Source organism: Chelonoidis abingdonii, chromosome 1, assembly GCF_003597395.2.
Source record: "Chelonoidis abingdonii isolate Lonesome George chromosome 1, CheloAbing_2.0, whole genome shotgun sequence".
In the NCBI taxonomy this organism is placed as follows: Eukaryota; Metazoa; Chordata; order Testudines; family Testudinidae; genus Chelonoidis; species Chelonoidis abingdonii.
Window position 1 is genome coordinate 201,255,494 of NC_133769.1, and position 27,131 is coordinate 201,282,624.

General features: G+C 43.7%; 1 protein-coding gene across 13 annotated transcripts in view; it reads right to left on the reverse strand.

The window, feature by feature from the left end:
- Window positions 1–20,864, reverse strand: part of SYNJ1 (synaptojanin 1) — a 145,589-nt gene extending 124,725 nt beyond the window's left edge. For 9 of the 13 annotated variants that reach the window (XM_032794935.2, XM_032794933.2, XM_032794930.2 and 6 more), the window contains exons 1-2: window positions 20,760–20,841; window positions 19,065–19,210 (exon numbers count right to left, since the gene is read on the reverse strand). In XM_032794935.2, coding sequence (XP_032650826.1) covers window positions 19,065–19,188 — 124 coding nt within the window. In that variant the 5' untranslated portion in view covers window positions 19,189–19,210; window positions 20,760–20,841. Of the gene's footprint in view, window positions 1–19,064; window positions 19,211–20,586; window positions 20,658–20,759 lie in introns of those variants that run through there. The other 4 variants (XM_032794934.2, XM_032794940.2, XM_075073445.1 and 1 more) reach the window with 3 other exon arrangements.
- Window positions 20,865–27,131: the final 6,267 nt, after the last annotated feature.

The window sequence follows — 27,131 nt, forward strand, 5'->3', positions numbered from 1 at the left end:
AATGTTTTTATCTTTCAAGCTCTTTGTCCTGGACTTTGCAAGCAGCTCTGTTCAAGGAAAGTGTAGCTGTCATGGCTAGTCATGAATAGAGATGGTCACTAAAGTTGCTGGGTCAAAATCTTCTGAAGCTTTGGAGGTGAGGATCTGACCTTCAACTGAAAACAGAAGAGAACTAGAATCCAATTCCAGACCTAACCCTTCATTTTTTATTCTCTCTTTTGAAGCCTTCTTATCCAAACATCAGCAGTTCCTCAAAATGTATATTTATTTTTTTTTAACTTTTTTCAGAAATAGCAGCAGTTGTGCTCTCTTTATCTTTGAGGGAAGTTATGCAATGCACTACTGCTCCAAATCTCCCATCACAACGAAGGAATAAGCAAAAGCTCTCCATTCCAATCCAGAAGCCTACAGATGTTCCACACACAGTGCAAGCAAGGGAAACAGAAGAAAGAACAGGTCTCTTTCATTGCAAGTGTGTCTGCAGAAAAGCTGCCTAAATAGCTGCAAAGTGTAACCAAAACAACTAGCAGGTGTAGCCAAATCAAAAGCACATTCCCATTTAAATCCAGTACAGCATCAGCTCAAACTACAGAAAGCACACACCATGCTTTTGCTAGATGTTGCAGACAAAGTAACTTTTTGTAGAATTCATAGCATGCAGCACTGCAGAATAAATTGTAAGAAAAGTATTTTTTCCCTCATAATCCCAATTTATGATACATTAAACATGAATACATGCTTGTGGCTTGGATTTAAAATGCATAGAAGTAGGAAATGCAGTTTTATGTTCTCCACAACTCCATTAACAACCATAACTCTTGGGTATATGTAGTGTCAATGATACACTTACACATTCAAATGAAATGTACTGAGTCTTAGAAGACATTTACCAGCTTCAGTACTGCCAGCCTCACAGTACATTGCACCTTCCAGAACACACAGGTTTTGAAATTTGAACTTAGACCAGAAGAAAGGTATGCAAACTAACGGGACCCTCTGAAATGTCATCTTAGCAGAAACCCATTCCCCTCCCATTTGGAAAGGAAGGGATAAAAGTATTAACCTTAACAGGCTCAGAGGCTTTTCAGTTGGGTGCTCTGTGCTAGCATTAAAATTTCATACACTGACTACGTACTGTTCAGTGCAAGTTGTATCTGCACTGAATGTGTGATTTAAGACAACACATTCAAACAAACAGTTGAGGGAAAAACGTAAAAGAGGAAACGGGTAATGGGAATGGTTTGGAACAGTTATTGTTGAACAACGAAAGGAATGCAGTTCAAGACTCATGTCTAAAGTGTTTAACTTTATGTATTACTTGTAACAAGGACGTTATCATCACTGAAAGGTTAGAGGAAACATATTTCCTTTGTGCATTTAAAGGTACTGTGTGTCTAGTCAGTTTCACTTTCTAGTCATTCATTACTATGAAGCTATCACACTCTCTTGTACTGCTCTGCAGGGAGCCCACAAACATGCTTTCTCTAAGGTTTCCCAAGACAGGGGTTCTCAACCTTTTTATCTGGGACCCCCTCCCCCCCAACATACTATTAAAACTCCAGAGCCCAGCAGGGTGAGCACTCTTAGAGCAGCGGCTCTCAACCAGGAGTTTCAAGTTTTTCTCATTTGGGAACCCCTAAAAAATTTCAAATGGAGGTGCAGACCCTCTGGAAATCCTAGACAGTCTGCAGACCCCCAGAGGTCTGTGAACCACAGCTTGAAAACCACTGCTCTCAGAGCTTTAGCAGTAAATGTCAGCGTATCTACAGGTCCTGTGTCAGAGTTTTGTTGGAGGCTGCTATACAATTATATCCCATTTAGTAAACAAGAGTACTTCTACATTTTAATGTTTTAAAATAAGAGTTGTTATGAAATATTTATGCACTGGAGAGAGCAGCAGTTATCTGGTCAAGGAGATGACTTCCCTCCCAGCACCTTTATAGTGAATCAACAAGGGGAGTGAGTGGGATGCTCTCTCCATTCTTCAGTTGCCTGCAATGAGCAAACGAGGAGTTTCTACCATGGTAGGGCTCTATGAAATCCACATTAACAAGAACACAGATGGAACTGCAGAATCAAAAACAACAACATGAAATCCAGGCTCTCTCCAGCACTAGGACTGCAGTGGCAGCTGGGCAGGGCAGTGATAGGGAAAAATCCGACCCTGCCCAAGACCTCAGGCTGCTTGCTAAAGGAGGCCCAAAAGCCTTTAGATCTAACAAAAATTTTTCTTCTGTTAAATTTGTTTGTCTACACAAAGGGCACTGGGGTATGGTATAAGGAAACCAGAAAAAGGGAACTAGAAATAGGACAGGGGTGGGGGGCCATAAGTGCCAGCTTAGCATATGTCAGCTAAAATATGGTAATGGCTTTTGCAATATGTAATTGCAATTAGGGGGTTAGTAGAAATTCAGCAATGATTGTAAAGAACAATAACAGGAAAATACCCCCAAATTGGACCGACAGTAAAATAACTGCTGAGTGGCAATATTAATACCGGGATAGGCAAATATTGAACTAGCATATTACATTTGTGGTTTTAACTTTATACCAGGTGGTAAATTTGTAACCATGTAGAGCAGCTTATCAACGCCTTGCATGGGCTCACGCGTTCTCACGCACACGGTCGCATAAGCTTGTCTGAAATAAAGGAGTGCGCTCGGGCTGTCGGATCAAAATTATCGTGAGGTGGTCGATTTTCCACGACAGCAGGCTGCATGACAGGGGATGTCTACACTATGAGATTTTCTTGATTTAACGATTAAAGAGACTTTCTCTAGGGCTTACGATGGGAGTCTATACTGGAGTTATCTTCACAGAGGATAGACTAACAGCACAGATCCTGATAACGAGAGACATTTAGGTAAGCGGTATCATCTGATCAATGGTCTCTCAGCACTTTCACGCACCACACCAAAAAAGAAGCAAACAAATATCAGTTCTGTAACACTGTCATGAAAAGTACTACCGCCAGACACAAAAGACTACTCAACCGTCCTTTTGTATAAGATGATGATAAAAAAACTTAAATACATTTTTAGGGCATCTCTCTTAAAAGTCACTTATTGAGCCCTGGAGTGAAAAGGGAAAGCACCTAAAATTTCTGCAATCTAATTAATTTCGTGATTCTAATGTTGCTGGTCGAATTGTCCAGTGCAGTTCCACCTTCGATTTATATGTTTATAAAGTATACACGGGGCTTACGAAGGAACGAGTAGAACGTGTGCTAGGTAAAATAAATAGTTAAGAAACAGAGTTCGTACCCAGAGAATTATATTCGATTGTTCCATGAAAAACGCGTTGTCTCACACCAGAGAAAGGTTTCCAGCTGATCGATACAGGATCAGTAATTTACATACAAGTGTATATCCATACAAAAAGTAGATGTGGCTAACCTACTAGTTAAAATACTCGTAACCCTTGTTTTTTGCGCCAAAATAAGCCAGTTGTACATCATTTTAAACACATGAAGTACCTGTATGAGGAAATGGGCACCATTTTGAAGAAATGCATCATTTCTTATTGGTAGATTTAAATGGCCGGCATTTCATTCTGGAAAGATGAGGATGCCCTCTCCTGACATTTGGATGCCCATCTTTGCCTCTCAGATCCACAGTTCCCAGGCAACGTACAGGACAATATAAACCAACATTGATCACTCCGCTGTCCTCTTGCCTTGCAAAACTCAAGGACAAAAAACTGTCCTGTTGTTGCTTTCAATCTCTGGTCTCCAAAGGGTAAAACTAAGCACTCATTAGACCCCATAAATATTCATCACCTGTCCGAATGTAGACAAGCTCCAAGAATAGAAAAATATCCTTAAAGTATTCTATGTCACCATAGCACACCACCATACAGTATTATTCATTCTTCTACTGGTGGTTGGCTCCTGATTGTTACCAATGGGATTTTCTGCACCCATTTTTCTTGACCTTAATAGTGTTCATCGAAAGGGCCTGAAGTCTCCTTTGTACAGAACATGTATAATGGTAGCGTGTGCACTTACTCACAGTGCACATCAAACATATGTCCAGCTATGACTCAAGAGTTCACCGCTAGAGAACAAAGGATAGTTTTTTTCTAGTGCCCATTCTAACATGGCCTCTCGTGAAATACAAAGATACAATTATAAAAGTGTGAGAATGGTTGTGCCCTGTAGACAAGTGGTTAGTAGGCCCCATAAAGAGCTTACATCCGTTGCATACCCCTAAGCCGGACTCTGCTTTTCCTCCCTGGCCACTGGATGTAACTGTGCAAAATCATTGAAATACATGTCCTGATCCAGATCTCACAGAGGTCCCTTGCAAGGTCCATGGCGCACCCATTTGAATTTTGGTATTTAGGCTTTTGTGTTAGGGATAGAGCCTTTAGGGTAACAGGTACATGAGTAAGAAGAGAGAGTAGACCTCCCCAGGCCGCTGTTATAATCTAGTTTTGAGCAAAGCATCCACCCACTCTTCGCGACGCTAATCCCTAAACAAGACAAGTGTCATAAGATTCAGCCCAGAATTGCAGTAAACTCCATGCCCCTATAATGGAGAAATGGGGCCTAGATACATATGTGGCCACTTGGGGAACTCATTAACATTTGTTTTCTGTCCCCGAGTGGCTTCACATAACCCATCCACTGAGCACTTTAGAATGCCCCTTTCTTCTCCACCAGGCCTAACTGCAGAATATTTATAACAGCATATGGAGCCATTTTAACAAAAATCGATAGGGTCTCTCGGGGCACTGCAATATTACAAACAGAATACAAATAATTTTGTTCCATGGTTTAAAGTACAAATCTCTTAGCTTTCTACAATGATCAGCTTATCTAAATTATAAAGTCTTTTTCCTTCCTTGCCCTTCTCTGAAAAGACAACATTTATCAGTATCTCTCAGCAGTGTTCATTCACTTCTGCACCCCCCTGTAGTGTATCAGCTAGAATTCTAAGCAGATGGGCTCGCCTCTTCAGGGAAATCAATCACTGATATAGTCAGGAAGTGATGCCACCTCTCCCTTGAGCAAAATGTACACCCCGAGGCAGGAGTGATGTCATGCAGTCACGGTGAAGGATCACTGTTATTTACCGAGTTACTAATCCAAGTAAAACTGAAACATTTCCATTGTTCCACCATTTCTTGCAAACTCGTAATTCCTTCAACCTATGGTTGTGAAGAAAGTAAACATACACTGGCTTTTCCCTAAACATGAGATGGTTTTTCTTAGTTAATGCATCCTCTGAAGCTGTATGGCCTACACACTATTTGTTCTCTTCAGTAGTGACTTCAAGTGGAATTAAGTCTTGATTTAATGGGTTCAACAATGAGATCAGAGTCCAAAACTACAGTTTGGTCTGATTGATAGTTTGGAAAATGCCATCATAACTAGATTCAGATTTTTCTTAACAGAAAACTGTTTATGAATGAACCATACTATAATATGGCTGATGTACAGGCTGAACTACCTTTTTAAAAAAGGAAGATATTGAGAAAGCAAACATTATAAAATATGAGCTTTAAATTTGTCCTAGGTGAAACCTATTAGTCTGATTTACTCAAATGAAGTAATTTTCTCTCTTCTGCCTTATTTTAATCATTTAACAAGTTATATCAGATTACAACTATTAGATATGAATGCTTAAATTCATTAAAATCATCATTGTGTCCTCAATATTGAAACATTAAAACCACCTATTTCTGGGTCTGACATAATGTCTCTGGTATCAATGAAGGTACATTCAATATTTAAAAGTTAGCTTCTTGCTATTTAAATAACTAACCTTGAAAAAGCCCATTTTTACTTCAAGAGGATATTTTAAATTAGGTGACCATAATGTATTTGTGTTTTAAATTGTAGTTCTGTAATTTTAGCATGATCAGCAAATTAGTGAACCAAACTAATGTAAGTTTACAACCACCTATACCTTTTCCATATGAAGCTTCTTATCCCCCAAAATGTTCAGTCCAGAGGTGATCACTTATGATCCAAAGGTGCCATGGTTTTTAAACACAAATTGTATCTTGTTTTCACTCTGTTCTAACACAAGTGTATTCACTTAGAGACCAATGGGTTCTCAGCCAGGGATATGCATCACCTGGGTACACAGAGGTCTTTCCAGGGGTACATCAACTTATATAGATATTTGCCCTAGTTTTAAACAACAGGCTCATAAAAAGTCAACTAGCAAAGTCAGTAAAAACCTAAAATTTCATACAACAATGACTGCTTATACCTGCTCTATACAACTATACATGAAATGTAAGCATGATATTTTAGATTCCAATCGATTTATTTTATGTTTATTATGGTAAAATGAGAAAGTAAGTAATTTTTCATCAGTAAGTAGTGTGCCGTGACACTTGTATTTTATGTATGATTTTGTAATCAAGTAGTTTTTAAGTGGGGTGGAAACTTGTGGGTAGTCAGGAAAGGTTGAGAGCGCACTTGACTTATAGCAGCTAAGAATGCAGGACTAGTTTAATGACTGCGGAATAATGTGCTAGCCTTCATCATTAACTAAAAATAAAAAAGTACACCTTCCAGAGAGGCTATTTTCTGGGATTATTAATAATATGGTAGATAAATACATATCTCTTGCTATTTTCGGGGTTAACACAGACCAACGGCAAAGTAAGTGAGTACACTACAGACCCATATCTATTTTCTAAACACAACTATTTCATCAATAGTAAACATTTTGTACAACTCTTTAAATTCTAATGTATAAACCCTAAAATGATGTTACTTCAATGTTAAAATTGAAGCACTGCAAATTAGAATTCTGTGTTGTGATATGATAACACTTAACAGTGGCTTCATTTTCCCCCTTACTAAAAAGCCACTCCAAAGCAGCTGTTTCCATAAATCCAAAACATAACACTTTAGCAAATTTGGAAAATCTATAATACCTTGAAGTTTGGTCTTCATACATGATAACCACACGCTGAGCAAACAATACACTGTTGATTGACAGTACTCCATAGGGGTTTGTTCATTAGTTAATGGTGACATGGACAATAAGAAGGGCTTATTAAAAACAGCATCTCCTTGCCAGAGTGTTCCTTAAGGATCCCCGCATATGCTGAAAAGGTCTCTGCAATTTCTGTATGGCATCAAATCGAAGATTTAAATTTCAAGTCAGATTCATCGCACTTGAGAATGGGAAAACAATAGTCACATGTGTTGCAGATCTAGAATCTAAAATTAGACTGGTGCGTGTGCTGTTGAATTCCCAGTTATGATTGAGTACAGACGGAGAACTTCTATCTCAGATCCAATCAATTTTCCGCTGTAATCCTACAACGAAACCACTTGAAATTGTTAGCACATCAACCTCTAGGCACCATATTTATAAGCCACTCTGGAGAGAATCGGGCACAGGGCTGTCATTTTCTATAGTAATCTGACAGTGTTTCTTGTAGTGTTTAGATTTCCAGCCCCTCCTCCACACTTCTCAGATGAACATTAATATTCATCATTTCTGTATCTGGAAAATAAATATTAACAGCTCAGAATAACTCATGTTGCGAAATATAGCAGAGCCAGTCTGATGGTCGAAACTTGCCTTTTATTTTTATCTTCAGCACAAGGAAAATCAACAGGATCATTCAATACCCAAGAGGGGAACACGCCTATAACTTAGTAATGCTTGACTCAAAACACTTTCCCAAAATAGACAGATTCCATTTTCCAGAACATATTCGTATACTTTAGAAATATGAATAAAAACACAGATACACTGAAACTAAGTGGGTCTGAACCAAAACACTGCTCTCACACACTTCCAGATTTTTAGGAGAAGTGAAATTTTTGCATCATGGGACATCGCTATCTGCTGCTTGGAGTATTTTAACGAACTGATGCTTCTTCTATGAAATAATTCTCTCTCAGTTATCCAGGTTTTAAATCTTGAGTACCCTACTCATTTCACCACTGTTTATGCAAGAGTGCCCTGAGATATGGCCCTACGGACATCAACATGGACATGACCTGGTTCATCTCTCACTATTGATGTAGGAATTACATGAAAGAACTGCAACATTCTGCTCTCAGAATGGACCTATACCAATTCCCAGTGAAGTCAATGGAATGCACTCGTGTAGTGAGGAAAGAATTTGGGTCCTGTATCGTTCCTTGTTCTGACACTCAAAATAAATTTGCTTCCTGAAAGAAATCCCAGTGCAAAATTAATTACAGTTATTGCTGATGGGAAATATTCAGTTATAAATGGACAATCCTTTCAAAGCACTTGTTACTGCCTTCAGGCCTCTTAAAAAGGTTTCTAATTCCTCTGCTGTCACAGTATTTCTTCTTTTCATAACATTGCTAATTGGCCAGCCCTTGATCCTTTTCTATGGAATGACCGTGCTGCTGTCCTTATGCCAGTGCAATTTACTCCTTGGTTTGGTCTTGTGGCACTAAAGCCTTGCATAGTGTTGTTGACTGACACAGTTCCAGCCTTTTCAGACCTGGAACCAAAAAATCTAAGAGAACGCTCTCCCCATACTGAGGGTACAACAAGTTATTCTGTCGGACAATATGATATTAGTTTTATTCATTTATGTTTCTTTTAGTCACCGGATCACACTCTCCTAGCAAAGCCATAACCATCCATTTAAAAAGACAGTCAAATATATAAGAGTTTTTAAACTACAAATGAGTTTCTGCAACTCGGAGTGTTGTCAGTTTTAAATGAATTCCATGACTGGCAGACAAAAGCATCAATCAAACTTCCAAACAATTTGGAAACAAAGTTTTCCTCAGTCCTACTTGTCTATTATTTTCCCCAGCAAACTCCCATACCACTTAATAATAAAGAGGAATTTTTGTCCGCAGAATAACAAAGACAATATTGAATGTAGTTCTACACTGAAAAATTTTTTAAAACAGTACATTTTGGGGCCCATGTCGTGGTTTGGTCATTGAAATCCAACTAAAAGATGGTGCTCAGTTTACAAATATGAAGATGTCTTTCCTAACGCATCAGCCCTGCACATTCGCTAGGGTCTCATAGTAAAATGGGTTCTTTCCATCATCAGCATCATCATAGTGGATTTCTGCAGCCAAAATAAGCCTCATTTATATCGCAACACCATAAGCTTCCAGTCAAGAATTCTGAGACACGTCTCTAAATAATTCACATTTTTATATCTCCAACAAAGGATTTACTAGGCCAAAACACCAACAGTTCAAAACTGGTATTACAGACTACAGAAACTATTGAATTTTACGCTGGAAGGAGATGTCCGATCTCAGGCACCAGTCTGGAAGAAACTTTTCTGATTACTATAAAATCATTAGAGTTGGTTTGACAAATGAAGAGTTTGAACAAATTCAAACAATTTTTATTTCACAGAGTAGTGTTCCATAACTGATTAAGAAGCTTTAGCAACACCATGGGCCTTTTGATTATTTATTGAATGAGGAGGAGCTATCTATTTTCAAATGTGTTGCTCTATTATTAAAAATGTCCGGGTAAAAACTGAATCATCTCTTTCACCAGATGTGCGTCTTATGCCACTCAAAGTAAATGTCATCTTATTCTACAGTGACAAACAAAGATTTATTTCTTTTCACACCTGTTAGATAGTAGAGCCAAACAGCTAAGAGAGACTGCTGGATTCTACTCTGTCTTATCCATCATTAATTTGAAGGCAAATGAAATTGCAACAGCCATCACTGGAGGGTATAACTATACAATAAGGGCTTAATAAGAAGCGCTATACCTCATAGCTGGTAATGTAAAATAAGGAAAGAGCCACGTTGATTATCTAACTAGCAGGTTGAGTTTGAAAGAGACCAGTTAGGGAAAACATATTTTTATTGGAAACAGAGAACATTTGCTATGGAAGATTTGACGAAATCATTGTAGGAGGGACAGTTAATAATGGATAAGCATGATATTTTGAGACCTGGGTTCAATGCCTAAGCTCAGTCATAGAACTGCTATGTGGACCCTAGGCAAGTCACTCTAAACCTGCCCTGCCTCAAGTTTTCATTTATATAAATGGGGAAAATATTTTCCGTTAAATATTTATTTTATTTGATTCGTATTTTAGTAGAGGATAGGAGCCCCAATCATGGACTACGGACCGCGATGGTGCTGCATGTTGTTTAACAAAAACCAAAATTAGGAACCAAAAAAAGGAAAAAAAGGGTCTCCCACCTCAAAAGAACTTACAATCAAGTCTCACGGAGAGTTGTGAAGTTAATCAATTAAATGTTGCAGATGCTACTGTGATGAGGTCCAGACAAGTAGGTAGAAACTAGACAAATATGGACCCTGCAATGCTGATATTTACAAGTCCCTCTTCTGAGCAAAGCCACCTAAAAAGCCTTTAGCTAAGCCAAGCAGTTTTGTGCATTTATTATCAAGCCAACGAGGCACACAACTTCACGTCTGCATATCAAAACTTCTAAAATTAAATCCAACCTTGTTCCTACCTTGGTCATCGAGCACTGTAAATTATAAAAACAGCACTGCCTCCCCGGAGAAAGGTAATATTGCCCCTTAGCTTGGGCTCAAGTCTTCTCGCTGGGTTGGGCCACCTTACTACCTGCAAAAAAATCATTTTTCTGAATCAACAAAACAGAGACATTTTCAAGCTTAAGTAACTGCGGATAAACAGAAATACACAGTCTAATATGGTTGTGTCCAGTCTGATCATTCAAATAAGCTGAGTGGGATACACAAAGATTCACCTGAATATTTCTTGGTCTCCCTACCTCCAAACTCTAAATATTAGGATACGCAGAGGAACATATAATATTACCATAGCTGATACTGTCATAAGTCTGTACTACTATGCTGTGTGAACAATCTCGACTGATTCTAACAGAGGCAACCTTTTATTTGACACTAATACATACACAAGTCTACAGTAAATTGCATAAAGAATCACATATTAACACTGTAACACTACTATTAAATATAGCAGAAAATCACAACAGTTCTTTTAAAGGCCAAGGAACTCCTTCCTCTGATTTAATGAGTGAGAGATCAATACCCTTGCTGAAGTATTATGTCCAGTTTTTGGGCTCACATTTCAGGAAAAAGATTGGACAAATTGGAGAGAGTCAGAGAGAACAACAAATGATTAAAGGACTAGAAAACTTTAATCTAGAAAAATTTGTTTTGTTTAAGCCTGGAGAAGAACAAGCTGAGGGAGAACATGATACAGTTTTCAAATACATAAAAGTTGTTAAAAGGAAGAGGGAGAAAAAATGTTCTTCTTAACCTCTGAGGCAATGGCCTTAATTGCAGCAAGGGAGGTTTAGTTGAACATTAGCACAGCAAAAATTTTCTAACTGTCAGAGTAGTTAAACACTGGAAGTAAATTGCCTAGGGTGTTGTGGAATCTCATCGTCTAACTGCTTAAAAACCTACCAATCACCTGCTCAGGATGGTTCTGCTAAAACTAGTAAATTGCCTGAGTCACTGGGGACTGGACCAGAAGCTTCTCACGATCCCTTCCACTCCTAGGTTCTATAAATAACGCCTTTCCCATAGACAAGCGAAACTGAACCAGAGATCATATGAAATTTAGAAGTTTTACTATATAGTGAGATGCAGAAACAACGTAACATGAAAACTTAGGTGAATAATGAAAAATTAAATGAGAAAGTCACCATCCTCAGAAATGTGATAGAATTGATATGTTATACAAGGTACAGTATGGCCTAAATAATCTTTAAGTAATCTAATGATTTTGCACGCCCTCTTCTTGGGTACTCAAAACGTAGATATCTTAATAGGTGCCCAAATTTTTCAGAAAACCTGACCTCCAACATTAAAATGTGCTCAAAAGTTAAGGTCAAATGTGAGTTTCTACTGTAACATTTATTTGTAAATATCACTTCAGAATCTTTTTTCTGACCCCATCTCCAAGGAAAATTACCAATTTCTATTTTGTAATAATCTAGCGGCTGTGGCTCAGATCAAGGACAGTGCGAAATTCTGGCTCGTCGATCCATGCCATGCACATGGTGCCAAAATACATAGTGTTTGGGCCGAGGGGATACCGGGCTGGAAGTAGTATGTGTTGAGCTTAGCGTGCCGTAAACAAAGCTCATGATCCGGCCTATCCTCGCGACTCAAACGAAGGAATGAGCCAATTGGCAGACAGACAATCATTTTGCGCCCATCCTCCCTGGATTGCCTGGCAGACGCCAGGGTCGTATGTAAGTTAACGTACTCCTAGTGGTGGAGATGAATAGGAGGCCCCGTTTGCCTTTTGCATGTCACCGAGATTGCAACGCTGGACATCGCACGTACTCAAATCGAGGTAACTGTAGAGCTAGCTTAATTGGTAGTGACCTAGCGCTACTAGCAGAAGCAACTTCCATTTGCCTCTTGCAAGATAGCAGAGACGGTTATCAGTTGTTCTGTACCGTCTGCCATGCCATTGTAAATTGGCGATGAGATGACGGTTATCAGTCATTCTGTACTGTCTGCTGCTGTCATGGGTGCTCCTGGCTGACCTTCGCTGAGGTCGGCCAGGGGCGCAAAGACAAAAACGGGAATGACTCCCCACCCCGGGTCATTCCCTCCTTTATGTTGTATCTGAAAATAGAGTCAGTCCTACCTACAATATGGGGAAAGTGTACTAGAGAACCAGTGTACCAGACAGCACAGCTGGTCAATGTCAGATCCTGCAGAAATGATGAGCTGCATGCCGTTCTAGGGGGTGCCCCTGCAACAACCCCACTTGTTGCTTCCCTCCTCTCCAACCCTCTTGGGCTACTGTTGCAGTGTCCCCCAATTTGTGTGATGAAGTAATAAAGAATGCAGGAATAAGAAACACTGACTTTTTAGTAAGATAAAATGAGGGGGAAGCAGCCTCCAGCTGCTATGATATTCTGTACTGCCTGGACTCTTTTCTTTAGACATAAGGGGGGTGGGGGGCTGATGGAGCTCAGTCCCCAGTTGCTACGATGAAGACGGTTACCAGCCATTCTGTACCATCTGCTGGGAATGACCAGGAGTCATTCCTATTTTTACCCAGGCGCCCCCAGCCGACCTCACCTGACGACAGCCAGAACCGCTCACGGGATGATGACGAGGATGGCTACCAGTCCTTCTGCACTGTACCGTCTGCCATCGGGGAAGGGAGGGGAAATGCTGCTGTGCAGTGCCGCAGCACTGCGTCTACCAGCAGCATGCAGTAGACATAGGGTGACATTGAAAAAAAGTCAAGAAACGATTTTTTCCCCCTCTTCTTTCAGGGAGGAGAAAATTGACGAGATATACTCTGAACCACCCCGGACAATGTGTTTGACCATACAGGCATTGGGAGCTCAGCCAACAATACAAATGCTTTTCGGAGACTGCGGGGACTGTGGGATAGCTGGAGTCCTCAGTATCCCCTTCCTCCCTCCATGAGCGTCCATTTGACTCTTTGGCTTTCGTTACACTTGTCACACAGCACTGTGCTGTGGACTCTATCATAGCCTGGAGATTTTTTTCAAATGCTTTGGCATTTCGTCTTCTGTAACGGAGCTCTGATAGAACAGATTTGTCTTCTCATACAGCGATCAGATCCACTATCTCCCGTACGGTCCATGCTGGAGCTCTTTTTGGATTTGGGACTGCATCGCCACCCGTGATGATCTGAGCTCCATGCTGGGCAAACAGGAAATGAAATTCAAAAGTTCACAGGTCTTTTCCTGTCTACCTGGCCAATGCATCCGAGTTCAGATTGACTGCTCTGGAAAGCAGTCACAGTGTTGCACTGTGGGATAGCACCTGGAGGCCAATACCGTCGATTTGCGGCCACACTAATCCTAATCCGACACAGCAAAACCGATTTCAGCGCTACTCCTCTCATCGGGGAGGAGTACAGAAACCAGTTTAAAGAGCCCTGTGTATCGATATAAAGGGCCTCGTTGTGTGGACGAGTGCAGGGTTAAACTGGTTTAATGCTGCTAAATTAAATTTAAACGCGTAGTGTAGACCAGGCCTGAGCTACACGCAGCTGCTGGAGGTAAGAGACCAACAGTCGTGGGGAGGAGGTTTCAGAGGACGAGGGCCACGAGGGAATGCAGGCGTTCAGGGAGAAGAGTCAGCATCTGGGATTTAAGGGCAGCTTCTAAGAACTAAGTTCCTTGTGGTGTCAGTTTCATGCCAGGAGTTGCAGGTCCCAGGCAGACTCCAGACACACAACGAAACACTGATCAGCACAGCAAGCGACCACCTCTCATCCCTCACCAGATCTGTGTGAACAATGGTTGGTGTTTCTGCGCAGCTCTCAACATGAGCCCACTGGATCTTTACGCTTACTGGAATGTTATGAAGGGACGAGTGCCTAAAGTGGCAGAGCTTGCCCTACCGTTATGTCTTCTCTCGGTGTCTACAGAGCTGACAGGGAAGAAACTCAATAAATATGAAACATCTACTTACAAGAGGGAATCACTTTCTGAGAAAAACACTAAAAGACTAACCACATTGTACCACAATGGAGATGTCTGCCAGAGATGGCAAAAATGACGACATTTTAAGTTTGCGAATTTGTAATGCTACTCAGCAATAAACTACTGATTTGATAGTTTAATTTCAGATTTGACTAAATTTGAATTTAAGCATTTCTTCAGAATATCAGAAGCTTGAAAGTACTGAGTTTAATTTAAAAAGGCAACAAGGACTGCTGCAAGGATGAATTATTTTATGTTTAGTGCATTTTATTTTTTAATTATTCAAATATGAACACAGTTAAATTTGACACTATAAGAGGCTGGTGCACAGTGGCCTCAACCACCTCTGCAGAATGCACTAAACCCTGCTGTAGTTATGGGCAATTTTAATAGTCACCACACACAATGGGGCTATTCAGCAAACAGCATGGCAGGTGAAGAACTGACACACTAGGCATCGGCAAATGATATGCGCCTCCTTTTTGATGCAAAACAGTGCATCACTTTCCCCTCTGCAAGATGGGGTAGACAATATTGCCCTGACCTGTCATTCATCTCTAAAGATGATACAGACATACCAATACCTGCATCGCAGATGGTCTTCAGTGAATTCCAGAACAGCCAGCCCAGACCAATACTGAACCATATTGGCATTCAAATCCCAGTTCTCTACTCAAATCCAGCACTGTGCTGGAACATGACCATGGACAACAATCTCTGACAGTTCCCCAACGCCAAAGACTTTTGACCATTTTATTGCACTCTTAATCTCCACCACAAAGAAGAACATCCCCCAGGGACTCAAATCGCCACACACTCCTTGCTGGACTGCAGAGAGCCAAGTGCTGTGACGTTCCCCTGGTGTTATCTGGATCAGTGATCTGCTAGGTCACCCCAATCCTCAACTCTGGGAGCCAGCCTTACCCTGCTCTTGCTGTGAGCCCCCACTCCCAGGCTGTTCACACACAGCCTCTAGCATGTAAGCTGCTTCCAGCTACGCAAGTGGGCACTCTTGGCCAGCTGCTGCTTGGATTGTGCAACCAAATGACATTAGCCATTACCTCTGGTCCCAGACAACCCTAGCAAATGCTGTCTTGCAGTGTCCAGTTATGTCCGCTGGACCCTGCAGGCTTATATGAGTTTGTCAATTTAACAAGGAAATTAATATGTACCAGGCTTGTTATCCCAAGGGGAGTCTGACAGCTTCAAACCAAATGCAGTGCTTCAGGCAGAATAAACAAGCAAATTTATTAACTACAAAGATAGATTTTACGTGATTATAAGTCAAAACACAACAAGTCGGATTTCGTCAAGTGAAATAAAAGCAAGACGCATTCTAAACTGATCTTAACAGTTTCAGTGCCCTTACAAACTTAGATGCTTCTCACCACAGGCTAGCTGGGCTCAGCCAGGCTCTCTCCTTTGATCAGTGCTTCAGTCACTTGGTGGTGGTATCTGTAGATAGATGTGTGAAAGAGCGCGAGCGCACATGGCAAACATCTCTCCCTTTTATCATGTCCTTTCTTTCCTCTTCACTTTGCCCCCCAACTCCCTTGCAGAGTCAGGTGAGCATTACCTCGTTGTAGTCCCAAACTAACTAAGAGAAAGGGGGATGACTCACTCAAAAATCCAACAGATCCTTTGCTGCTGCCTAGGCCAGTGTCCTTTGTTCCTGTGAGGCTGGGCTGGGCTTGTCCCATACACGGCCCTGATGAGGCATGAACTGCCCTTCTGCTTCTGGAGAGTTTTTGCCTGGGCATGTTTTAAGCCATGAGGACATATTTTCAGTCTCATAACTGTATACATAAAATTACAACCTATAACATTACCATAACAACGGGACTCAGTGCATCACGAGCCTTCCAAAGACGCCCAACATGACAAACTTTGCATTGGATACCACACATCCATATTATAGGGATGAACATGGGGGTACATGATGTTCCCCAGAGGTACAGAGCAACACAAGCTCCTCCACAAATATGATGATTCTAGAGACCTAGAAATTGGAAAGGTACTCCTGGCATCACTGGATCCAGCAAGGCAGAAACAGTGGCTTGAAAGCGTAGGTCTAAACTTCATACACTTGAGCAGACATGCCTAGAACTTGCTGTGACATCTGGGGGCTGCAAATCCTCACATGCCACTAGGCTGCAGATGAACGTCAATGCTCTCACTGCTAAAGTTTTGTGGACATCAAAACAGCCAGTGAACAAACAGTATCGCAAACAAGTCCAGCATTGACTTTGGCAGGTGACATCCACATGCCCTCCAGCATTCCAATGGTCTGGACCATTCACAGGTAAGGAGATCGATGCAAGAAACTGGGAAAAGCAGCAGGAAAAGATGGTGTCCATCCTGAGTTCACTGGCATGGAAATAGATGATGCAACTTTTCATCAACATCCCACGTGTGAAGAAAAGCCAAGGTTATTGCACTCCTAAAGCCTGGAAGGCCTGCAGATCACCCTTCTAGTTACACGTTAATCTCTCTCGAGGACCACCTACATGGTGATGAAGCATATGATTCTAAACCAAATAAGGCCCAAGCGGTTGCACACCAACCCAAATAGCAAGCTGGAATGCACAGAAGTTGCTGTGACTGAGTCCTGGCCCTCACTATAAACATCAAAGCTATATTCCAATGAAAACTCAAGAACAGTACTGCTTTCATCAATCTGTTAGGATATGGCAGCCTGGATAGGATAGACTGTTAGGATATGGCAGTCTGCTACTGAAGCTGGCCAAAGAGATCCCCTGTGTGCAGATTTTCAGACTCCTGAACACCATGAGCGTATACTGTACCTCAGAAGTCAAGCCAGCAAGATGTTCACTTTGAATAATGGGTTACCATAAGGCTTTGTACTTGCTCCAACACTGTTCAAATGTATACATGAGCGATATGCCTGAAATAATAGCGCAGAAGTTTGTGTGGTCTGATGATTTGACACTCGCAATTCAGGCCCACAGCTTTAAAGAATTTGAAGTGACCCTTACATCTGACCTTAAGATCATGGAGGCAAGTTGCAGCTGAGACCAAATACGTAGTCTCTACTTTCCACCTTGACAACAGCATCACACAAAACACTAACTGTTGAGTTTTGTGGTGAAACTGTGCATTATGACGCAAAGCAAACATATCTCAATGTCATTCTTGACCACACACTCACCTTTCATGACTACCGTTAAAAAGTAGCCTCTAAAGCAAAGATTCACGTCAACATTATTCAGAAGTTAGTGGGAACAAGCTGGGGATCAACTGCCTCGGTGCTACAAACACTGGCTTTGGCCCTGGCATACTTAGTTGCAGAGTACTGTGCACTGGCATGGACAAAAAGTTTCCATACCTAACTTGTGGATGGGCAGGTTAATCATCACAGGAACTCTACACCTCTACCATGGCTTTCTATTTAGCAAACATCAAATCTCCAGGTATCCACAGAGATATAGCCACAGCACAAGAACTTAAATGCACCAAAAACTACCCAGACCATCCATCTTGCAGATTATGGATAATACCCCAATAATGCCTGAAATCATGAAAACTCATGACCACCTCATGTCTATGAATGTAGCCTGGGAATGGCAAAGCATCTGGACCCCATCTTTCATTTCAACCAAGACCCAACAAGCCGCCCTCCCAATTTCAACCTGCCATGCAGACTTTCGACCACATTGAGCTGTATCTGAACAAACCATGGAAGATACAACTACTTGATGCACAAGTGTAAACTCAAGACTCATTTTCAGGCAACTGCGGTGATAATATCCAAACCGTCAAACACATCATAATTCAGTACTCCAAACATGGATTCAAAGGTGAATTGGATGATACCCACCACACCACAGAAGAGGCCTTGAAATGGCTCACAGACCTACAACTGCATCTATCGAATGTCACTCTGCAGATGTCAAATGCTTGTGAGCAATTAAGTGATTCAAAAACAGTAAATATTTTCATGTGAAAATTAAACTGATCATTTTATACAGTCTTCACTGACTATTTATAAAAGTGACTGCTATGTAAAAATACCTTTCTTCAAAAAAATTTTACTTACTAGTAATCTAAGATGTACTGCATATTTGCACATTTGTGATTTCTTAACAGGCCTCAGGAATAGAAATGGACAATATATTGTTATAGAAAGTAACAAGACAAAGCAATAATACAAACAAAACTGAAGATTAAGAAATGAAAACCATTAGAGAACAATTTAGAAAATAAACAAAAATGAGAAATATGGAATTTTTGTGAGGACATAGGAGTTGATTAGTTGGAAGAATAACTGCATGGCACATACAGAGGAAGAGGAGTTTATATTATGATGAACAAAATATAAACTAGGAGTAACAGAATTAAATAAATACAGGAAAAATGTAGGATAAATGTCAGACAACAAACTTTGACAGTAAAGTCATTTAAACTGTATAATTCTCTCTTAACCAGGTAGAAAAGCCTTGCCATTTTACTCATTTTAAAGCAGACTGAACACTAGTTACTGTATAAAAGAATAATCTAACACTGGGAAAAGAACAGACTAAGTGATGTAACAAGTCATCTTCAACTTCTGTAAGTTAAGTAAATATAAATAAAAATATAGTTGATAGAATGCATTTTCATGTCAGTCAGCTTTTCACATTGTACTTCATAAAACATATTGACTCACAGAGGACAGCCACAGCTCCAGACTCAAACAGGAGGCACTCTTCCTTATTTCTGGTTTCCACTATCACACTGAATGGAGGTGGATCCAGTTTGTGGTAGACCCGATATCCTTTGCTGAAAGCCATTTTTCCTTTATCAGAGGCAGCCCTGTCCAATACAAGACCATGTTAGTGAAAGCTTCTGTACCTTCAGGGTTCTCACTGCAAAACAGTCCCAATTCCTATCCTCACTCAGGTATTTTAAGAGAGTATCTAATTGGAAGTAGGGTAGAGAAGAAGAGTGAAGACATGAAATATGAGGAAGACAGAACACACACAAGGGCTGAATGATTTAGGATAAAGCTCAGTTTGCTCAGAAAAATGTATTGAAGGGATATTTATAGACAAGCATTACAATGAGTTGTTTTTTAGAACATAAGCACCTAAATAAGCAACTTTTAAAAGAGCTCATTTGCAAATTTCACCAAGTTAACAAAACCATTTCACAAACATTATTTAAAAGACTATGATTTCTTGGATGAGAGGAGCAAAGAGTCCTGTAGCACCTTATAGACTAACAGACGTTTTGGAGCATGAGCTTTCGTGGGTGAATACCCACTTCATTGGATGTGGATGAGAGGGAGTCCTTGACAAGACAAGCAAAGAGTGACAACTACCTAATGATGAAAGTAGGTGACTGGGAGCCCAGATAGAGCTAAAAATGGAACCTATTAGTGACTCTGAGGAAAGGGACACTATCAATAGTTTAAGCCCAAAAGCTGTTTATTTTTACAAAACCTAGTGGTGACAGAAAACTTTTTGGCACTACTGCCATTTTAATGGATGCAGAATATTGTTGTTTGTTTGGATTTAAACCTTCCTCTACAGTATTTACTATGACTCAGTCATTAGCACACTGGGCTAGTGAAATTGTCTAGAAACCAGAAGATGAAACTCGCTTTAAAGAAACTATAAATAAAAGGGGACTCAGTCAGTAGGCTAATTTTAATCACACAAAACAAAAAGGAAAGGGGGAAGGTACAAAAAGGGAAAGTAAAATAAAGAACACTATTCTAGCAAGCTAACGTGCCTTTTTAAAACATCTGGGTTACCTTTTATCCTAGCAGAACCGCCTGAACCTCTCCATGTCTCAATTCCGTTCTCTAGAAAGGGCCCTATATTTACCTGTCTCCTCACGGGGGCGGGGGCGCAGCGGGCACAGAGCCCTCTGCCGTGCTCGGATTATTTCCCCCCCACCCCCGTGCCAGAGGCGCCGCGGAGGACGAACGGCAGCGGTGGGGAGGGGAAGGGACGAGACACGGGCGAGGTCACCCCGGGCGCGGCCTCCTCGGGGCTCCCTGGGATAATGCCCCGGGGCCGTGCGCGGTGAACAGCTCGCGGGGGGGGGGGAGGAGAACGCAGAGCCGCCCCCCCCTCAGGGCAGAGACAGGCAAACCCGAGAGCTGGGAGACAAGCGGCCCGGCCCAGCCCCTGCCCCGGGGACGGACGGACGGACCAAACACCTCCCCCACCAGACAGACAGACCAGCCGTGTGGCCTGATCCTCAAGGATCCACCATCTTGTGCAGCTGCTGCGGCGCCACTTCTCTCAGCCCCGCGCCGGCCGCACCAGGGGCTCAGCCGCGCCGCCTCCCCCCTACCCTGGGCCCCAGTGACAGCGCAGCCTCCAGCGCCCCGGCCCCGGCCCCGGCCCCTCACCGGCTTCGCCGCCACCTCCACGGACGCCTCCTGCTCCTGCTGCTGCTACTGCCGGCAACAGCGGCTACCTCACTTCCGCTCTGGTCCTACCGTCTCTTCCGCATTGCGCCGCCCGGGACCAGAAGGGGGGGGAGGTGCAAGAGGGAGAGCTGCGCTGCGCGTGGCGCTGGGTGCGCGAGGCAGTTAGACAGGGCCGTTGCTGTCATCTATATAAGTGCTCAGGAGCCTTCAAGCGGAGGGGGGCGCGAGATACCCCCGCCCCGCCTCAGACTGCAGGCCTGGGTGGGGGTGGAGTGTCGGCTCCGCCGCGTGGCTGGTGCTGGGGCAGTCAGGGGTGTCCTAAGGATTTATGGTGCCTTAGGCGAGATTATTAAACTGGTGCCCCTGTGCCTGTCTTGCTCTTAGCAACAAAAACATAAGCTTACAGTATTGGAAAACTTGCCACATGCATGTTATTAAAACCAGTTTAACTTAATTAAGCACACTGTAATGGTGATGGATTAGCACTAAAAAGTAGCACTATAGAAAAAATTCTGATTTTTACAAAATGATGCAAATAATATAATTTTTTTAATTTGTCAACATTTTATTGGAAATTTATATGAAGAGGTATTGAAACAAGGATTAGTTTTTAATTAAAAGCAACCTTTCTGGCTTTTTTGGCTGCAAAATCAGTAAGAATGTCATCGTATGACAAAGACAAAGTGATGTCTTGTTTGATTGAAGAATAGCAAGACCAGTCAAGTGTTCCTGACTCATTGTAGAGCGGAGATAGTTTTTAATGAGCTTCAGTTTGAGAAACTCCGTTCTCCTGATGCTACTGTTACAGGAATTGTCAGTAGAATATGGTGGCAAGTTTGCTGGTATGAATAAACTGTACAATGTCCATCATTGATTTTGCATGTGGCAACAACTCAATTCTTCGTACAGTTCAAGTCCATTTAAATCAAATGATCACTGTGCTTCAGGAGGCTCTCTAGGTCAGGGGTCCACAACGTGGTGCCTGCGGGCGCCATGGCGCCCACAGGGCTTCTCAGTGCACCCGCATACTGGCCGGAGGACGAGCATCTGCCAAATGTCGCCGAAATTCGCAGCATTTTGGCGCCAAGCGCCTCTGGATGACACTGCTTGCCGCCAAATTTCAGCAGCATTTGGCGGATGCTCATCCACCACCACAGTCCTTCGTCTGGCGCCTGCCAGACGAAAAAGGTTGGGGACCACTGCTCTAGGTTCTTGCACTTTGTCATTAGTTGCTCTTGTTTTCCTATTTCGTTGAATTTAGTCCCGCTCAGCCCGTTGCCAGCTGAGTGAATGGAACCCCAGGCCGACAGCGGGTTGAGTGGCTCAGCTGGGGTCTCAGCCGCCGGCCTGCTCAGCCTGCTGCCAGCCTGGGGTTCCTTGGGGGTCTCCAGGCCAGCAGCGCGGTGCTGAGTGGGACTGGCAGCTGGGACCCCGAGTGGCAATGGGGCAGCAGCCGGAATCCCAGAGCAGCGGTGGGCTGAGCCATTCAGCCCACCACTGCGTGTCATCAAAAATCAGCTCGCGTGCCACCTTTGGCACATGTGCCATAGGTTGCCGACCCCTGCTCTATACACTAGTAAGGAGATGAGCATATTACAGTTGTTGGAAGGCTCTATTTAGCAGTAACAGGGCTATAGGAAAGTCAGTCAACATTTTTTGTTTCTCTGATGAAAACTGGTCCACTCCCTTCCCCATACCAAACTTGTCACAAATAATTGTCAACAACTTAATTTTCTGTTTTTGGCTAAGATATTGATTTTTTTTTTTTAAAAAATATTGAAATTGAATTCAGGATTCTTAGCAAGCATTTTTGGCAAACAAATTTGCTCAATGACAATCAAAATGGCAACACAGTACTACTGCTTTCATGCTTGGCTCACCCCCCCCCCCCTCCAGCCTGCTGGTTCAACAGCTGCAGTAGAAGAGGAGATAGGTGGAAAAATGCACGTCTTGGGTGCAGAGTGGCAACAGCAGCAGCAAACCTCAGGTCCGACACACGCCAATGGGCACCACCGCCAGCTCAACGGACCATGGTGAAGTTAGCACAGCATCTGATCTCAGGGACGGGCACCCATGGAGCACAGCAGCTCATCCTGCCCTGTGCAGCTCCCCCGGATGAGATGGATCACTGCCAGTCCGGGGGAGAGATGCGCTCCCCAGCTAGGGTGACCAGATCCAGATGTCCTGATTTTATAGGGCCAGTCTCGATATTTGGGGCTTTGTCTTATATAGGCACCAATTACCCCACCTAGGGTGACCAGACAGCAAGTGTGAAAAATCAGGACGGGAGGTGGGGGCAATAGGAGCCTATATAAGAAAAAGACCCAAAATTGGAACTGTCCCTATAAAAGTGGGACATCTGCTCACCCTACCCCAACCCCCTGTCCTGATTTTTCGCACATGCTATCTGGCTATCCCCAGCCCAGCCGTGTGTGACCATTCCAATCCTGGCTGCCTGTGAGGAAGTGAGTTACTTTCACTGTCATTCCTCAGCAGGTAGGCAGCCAGCCTCACCTCCCCCACAGCACCTCACCCAACACAGCCCTGACAGCCCTCACGCCAGGGGAAAGAGTCACACTCACAGGTAAGCATAGGCGGCAGGTTTGTATAATTTTGGTGGTGCCCAAAATGTTGGTGCCCGCCCCACCCCACCCCGCTGTCGCCCTGTAAGCCGATATAAAATGAAGCTACAATGCGTCGGCACCACAAGATTACAAGGGTCAATTAAAAGTGTAAAGTCAGAAGCAGCACTTGCCTGCTTCAATATACGGTATTATATTTTGTTGCACTTGTTGTGAAAAAGTGGGAATGTTCTTAATGTTTTCTCTGAATACTCTGTGGATGCCTCAGTTTCCCCTGCAAGGTGCCAATTGAAGGTGCTGAGGACAAAAGATCAGAAGAGATCCAGAAGAGACACAAAGGCTAGAGGAGGGAGTGTCAGTTTGGAGCTGGCTGGGAAATGGGGAGGCCCAGAACTTGGGTCTAGGCTCCCACCCTCCAAGATGGACCTGACTGAGGGTCCTGTTTTCTGTACCTACAAGCTTTATTTTAGACTGTGATCCTGTCGTCTAATAAACCTTCTGTTTTATTGGCTGACTGAGTTGGGGCTGCAGGGACCTCTGGTTGCCCCAGGACCTGCCTGGGCACACTCGCTGCGGAAAGCGCACAGTGTGGAAGGCATGCTGAATGCTCTGAGGTCAGACCCAGGAAGGTGTAAGCGTCTTGCTCCGGAGACAGTATGCTCAGAGAGAGGAGGCTCCCCCAGAGTCCTGACTGGCTTTGTATGGAGTAGTTCCAAAGCATCCCAGCATCCTCTTCCACACCATGCACTTCCCGGAAGTCCAAACAGGCACTGACACTCTCTCCTCTGGCCTTTGTCTCTTTTCCAGGCATTAGGAGGCCACCTGATCTCTTTGTTCTCCAACACCTTCAGTTGGCACCTTGCAGGAGAGCGACCCAGGCCATCAGTTGCCTGGAGACAGGGTTTCGGCCATTCTCTGTGCAGACAGCATCACACTGGCACTCTAGGGCTCTACAAACAATCACACACCCTTATCCCACCATCTAGATCCTGAGAAATGCATAGGGGAAACTGAGGCACCCACACAGTAGTCAGAGAAAACATTAAGAACATTCCCACTTTATAACACCTGTATACTTTAAAGGTGTAAAATAATCAAGTATTGTGCTAAACACAATGATACTCCAACTGACCACCAAATTTAAGTTGCACGTTTTTTTCCCCTCAAGTGAGGGCTCTGGGATGGGGCTGGGGATGAGAGGTTCACACTGCAGCAGGGTGCTCAGGGTTGGGGTGCTGGGGGTGCACAGGCTCTGGGTGGGGCAGGGCTGGGGATAAGGAACTTGGGATGCAGACAGGCTGCCCAGGGCTAGGGCCAGAGAGGACTCTCCCCTCCTCCTTACTGGCAGAAGCAAGCTCCAGGGAGGGACCCCTCCTCTCCCCCCCCTCCCCCCACCTCGCGGCACACTCACTCTGCACCACAGTCACTGCACATGCTCCTAGGGACTCTCTCAGGTCCAGAAAAGTCCACTTCGCCTCCCCTAGGATGGGTACCGGGGCAGGGGTTGCCATCATGTGTGACCTCCCCACCCCTGCTGCTGCCACTGGGCTGCCGGGGGGGGGCGGGGGAGAGAGCTCCCAAGCATCTGTGCCCCTCCTTCCCCCTCCTCTCTCCCTCTTCCCTCCCCCGGTGCTCCAGGAGGCTGCCTGCCACTGATCTCTATAGCCTTAGAGGCAAAAGCAGCACAAACAAAGGAGAGAGAGACTGGCTGTTTTCTTTCAGGCAAGGCAGCTCCGAGGCGGGGGCAGGGGAGAAACCCAGCTCCAAATATTGATGGAGCACAGCCCCCCGCCTTGAATATTCCTGGTGCTTGAGCACCTCGAGCCCAGCCCCTGCAGGTGAGTTCCTTCCCCAACCCCTTCCCAGAGACTTCCCAGCAGCCAATCCCCTTCCTCAGACTGTGCTGCATTCGGCTCTCTAGGACCCAGCAGCCCTGTTCTTACATTCTCCACTGCTTCCCATCTGTCTGGGCTCCCGGCAGAGCGGTGCCTCCAGGCAGAGTGGTACCCTACGCAGTTGCCTATTCTGCCTATGGCTAAGGACGGCCCTGGCCGGGGTGGTCACCCCAGGCGGACAGGGGGAGGGGAATATGAGTTAAATGTGTGTCTAAAATGAGCGACCGGGCCGGGAACCCGCCTCTGGGGGCCGGCTGAGCCCTGGGGTGAGTGGGAGCGGGCAGGGCTGGGCGGTATTTAGCCCAGCCTTGGGTTGGGGTTGAGGCCTGGAAAACCAGCCTGACCAAGGGGAGCCTGCTGCAGCCTTGACAGCGCTTCGGATTTTAAAACCTCATCCCCTGGAGTCCTGGGTTCAGGGGAGAATTGGCTTTTCTTTAAAAAAAAACATCAACTGCATGGCTCACTGTAGGATGTGTTTGGGGGTTACTTGCTGTGAGCTGAGCTTGTTTGTGTGTGTCTTTGTGTGTTTGAAGGACCCTGTGCTGGCAGTTGGAGGTCTCTGTTCATTGGCTGAGCCTCAGTCAGGGGGTGGGGCTATCAGGAAGGCCAGGGCTTTATAAAGCCATGAGCTCGTGACCAGGGGCTGCTAACACGGAGTTTGGAAGGGTTGAGGTACACTTGCCATTCTTTAAACCAAACTACAATCAAAACTTCTTGATTTAAACAAAAACTCTTTCATTAACCTAGGTAGCTGTGGGACAGAACGCAGGTAAAAGCTCAGCAGCAGAGTGGGGGCTATCCTGTTCTTGTGCTCAGTGTAACATGTATAATTGCCTGCCCTATGGGTGTGTGGCATATGTGTGAATTCAGTGCAAGGAGCTACTGGCCCTCAGAGACCACATACAGGCTTTGGAGGCCAGGGTGGTGGAACTGGAGGAGCTAAGAGAGGCAAAGAGGTATACTGATGAGGCTTTCTGAGACACTATAGATTTGTCCCACCTCTGGTCAGACAGACCTTGTGCTGTTAAGGAGGGTGAAAGGCCCAGAGAAGGAGAGTAGTCAATGGGAGTAGAAGAAAACTTTCCCATAGTTGGGACCCTCCTTCCAGATGATGTTGGGGTATCCTCTCACACTGAGGTTACCTCTCTGTGCGAAAGAACTCCAGTCATTAGGGAAAAGCAGGTGTTAAGAAGCACTTAAAGACAATAGTCATTGCAGAGAAACTAAATGAATTATTTGCTTCAGTCTTCATGGCCGAGGATGTTGGGGAGATTCCCAAACCTGAGCTGTCCTTTCTAGGTGACAAATCTGAGGAATTGAAGTGTCACTAGAGAAGGTTTTGGACTTAAGTTTATCAATTAACAGTAACAAGTCACTGGGACCAGATGAGTATTCACCCAACAAATGTGAAATTGCAGAACTATTAACTGTGGTTTGTAACCTGTCCTTTAAATCAGCTTCTATACCCAATGAGCAATATTTAAAAAGGACTCTAGAGGTGATCTCAGCAATTACAGACCGGTAAGTCTAATGTCAGTACCAGGCAAATTAGTTGAAACAATAGTAAAGAATAAAATTGTCAGACATAGAACAACATAAATTGTTTGGCAAGTCAACATGGCTTCTGTAAAGGTAAATTGTGTCTTACTAATCTATTAGAGTTCTTTGAAGGGATCAGTAAACATGTGGACAAGGGGGAGCCAGTGGACATAGTGTACTTAGATTTCCAGAAAGCCTTTGACAAGGTTCCCTCAGTAAAGGCTCTTATGTAAATTAAGTTGTCATGGAATAAGAGGGAAGATCCTTTCCTAGAATATCAGAGTTGGAAGGGACCTCAGGAGGTCATCTAGTCTAACCTCCTGCTCAAAGCAGGA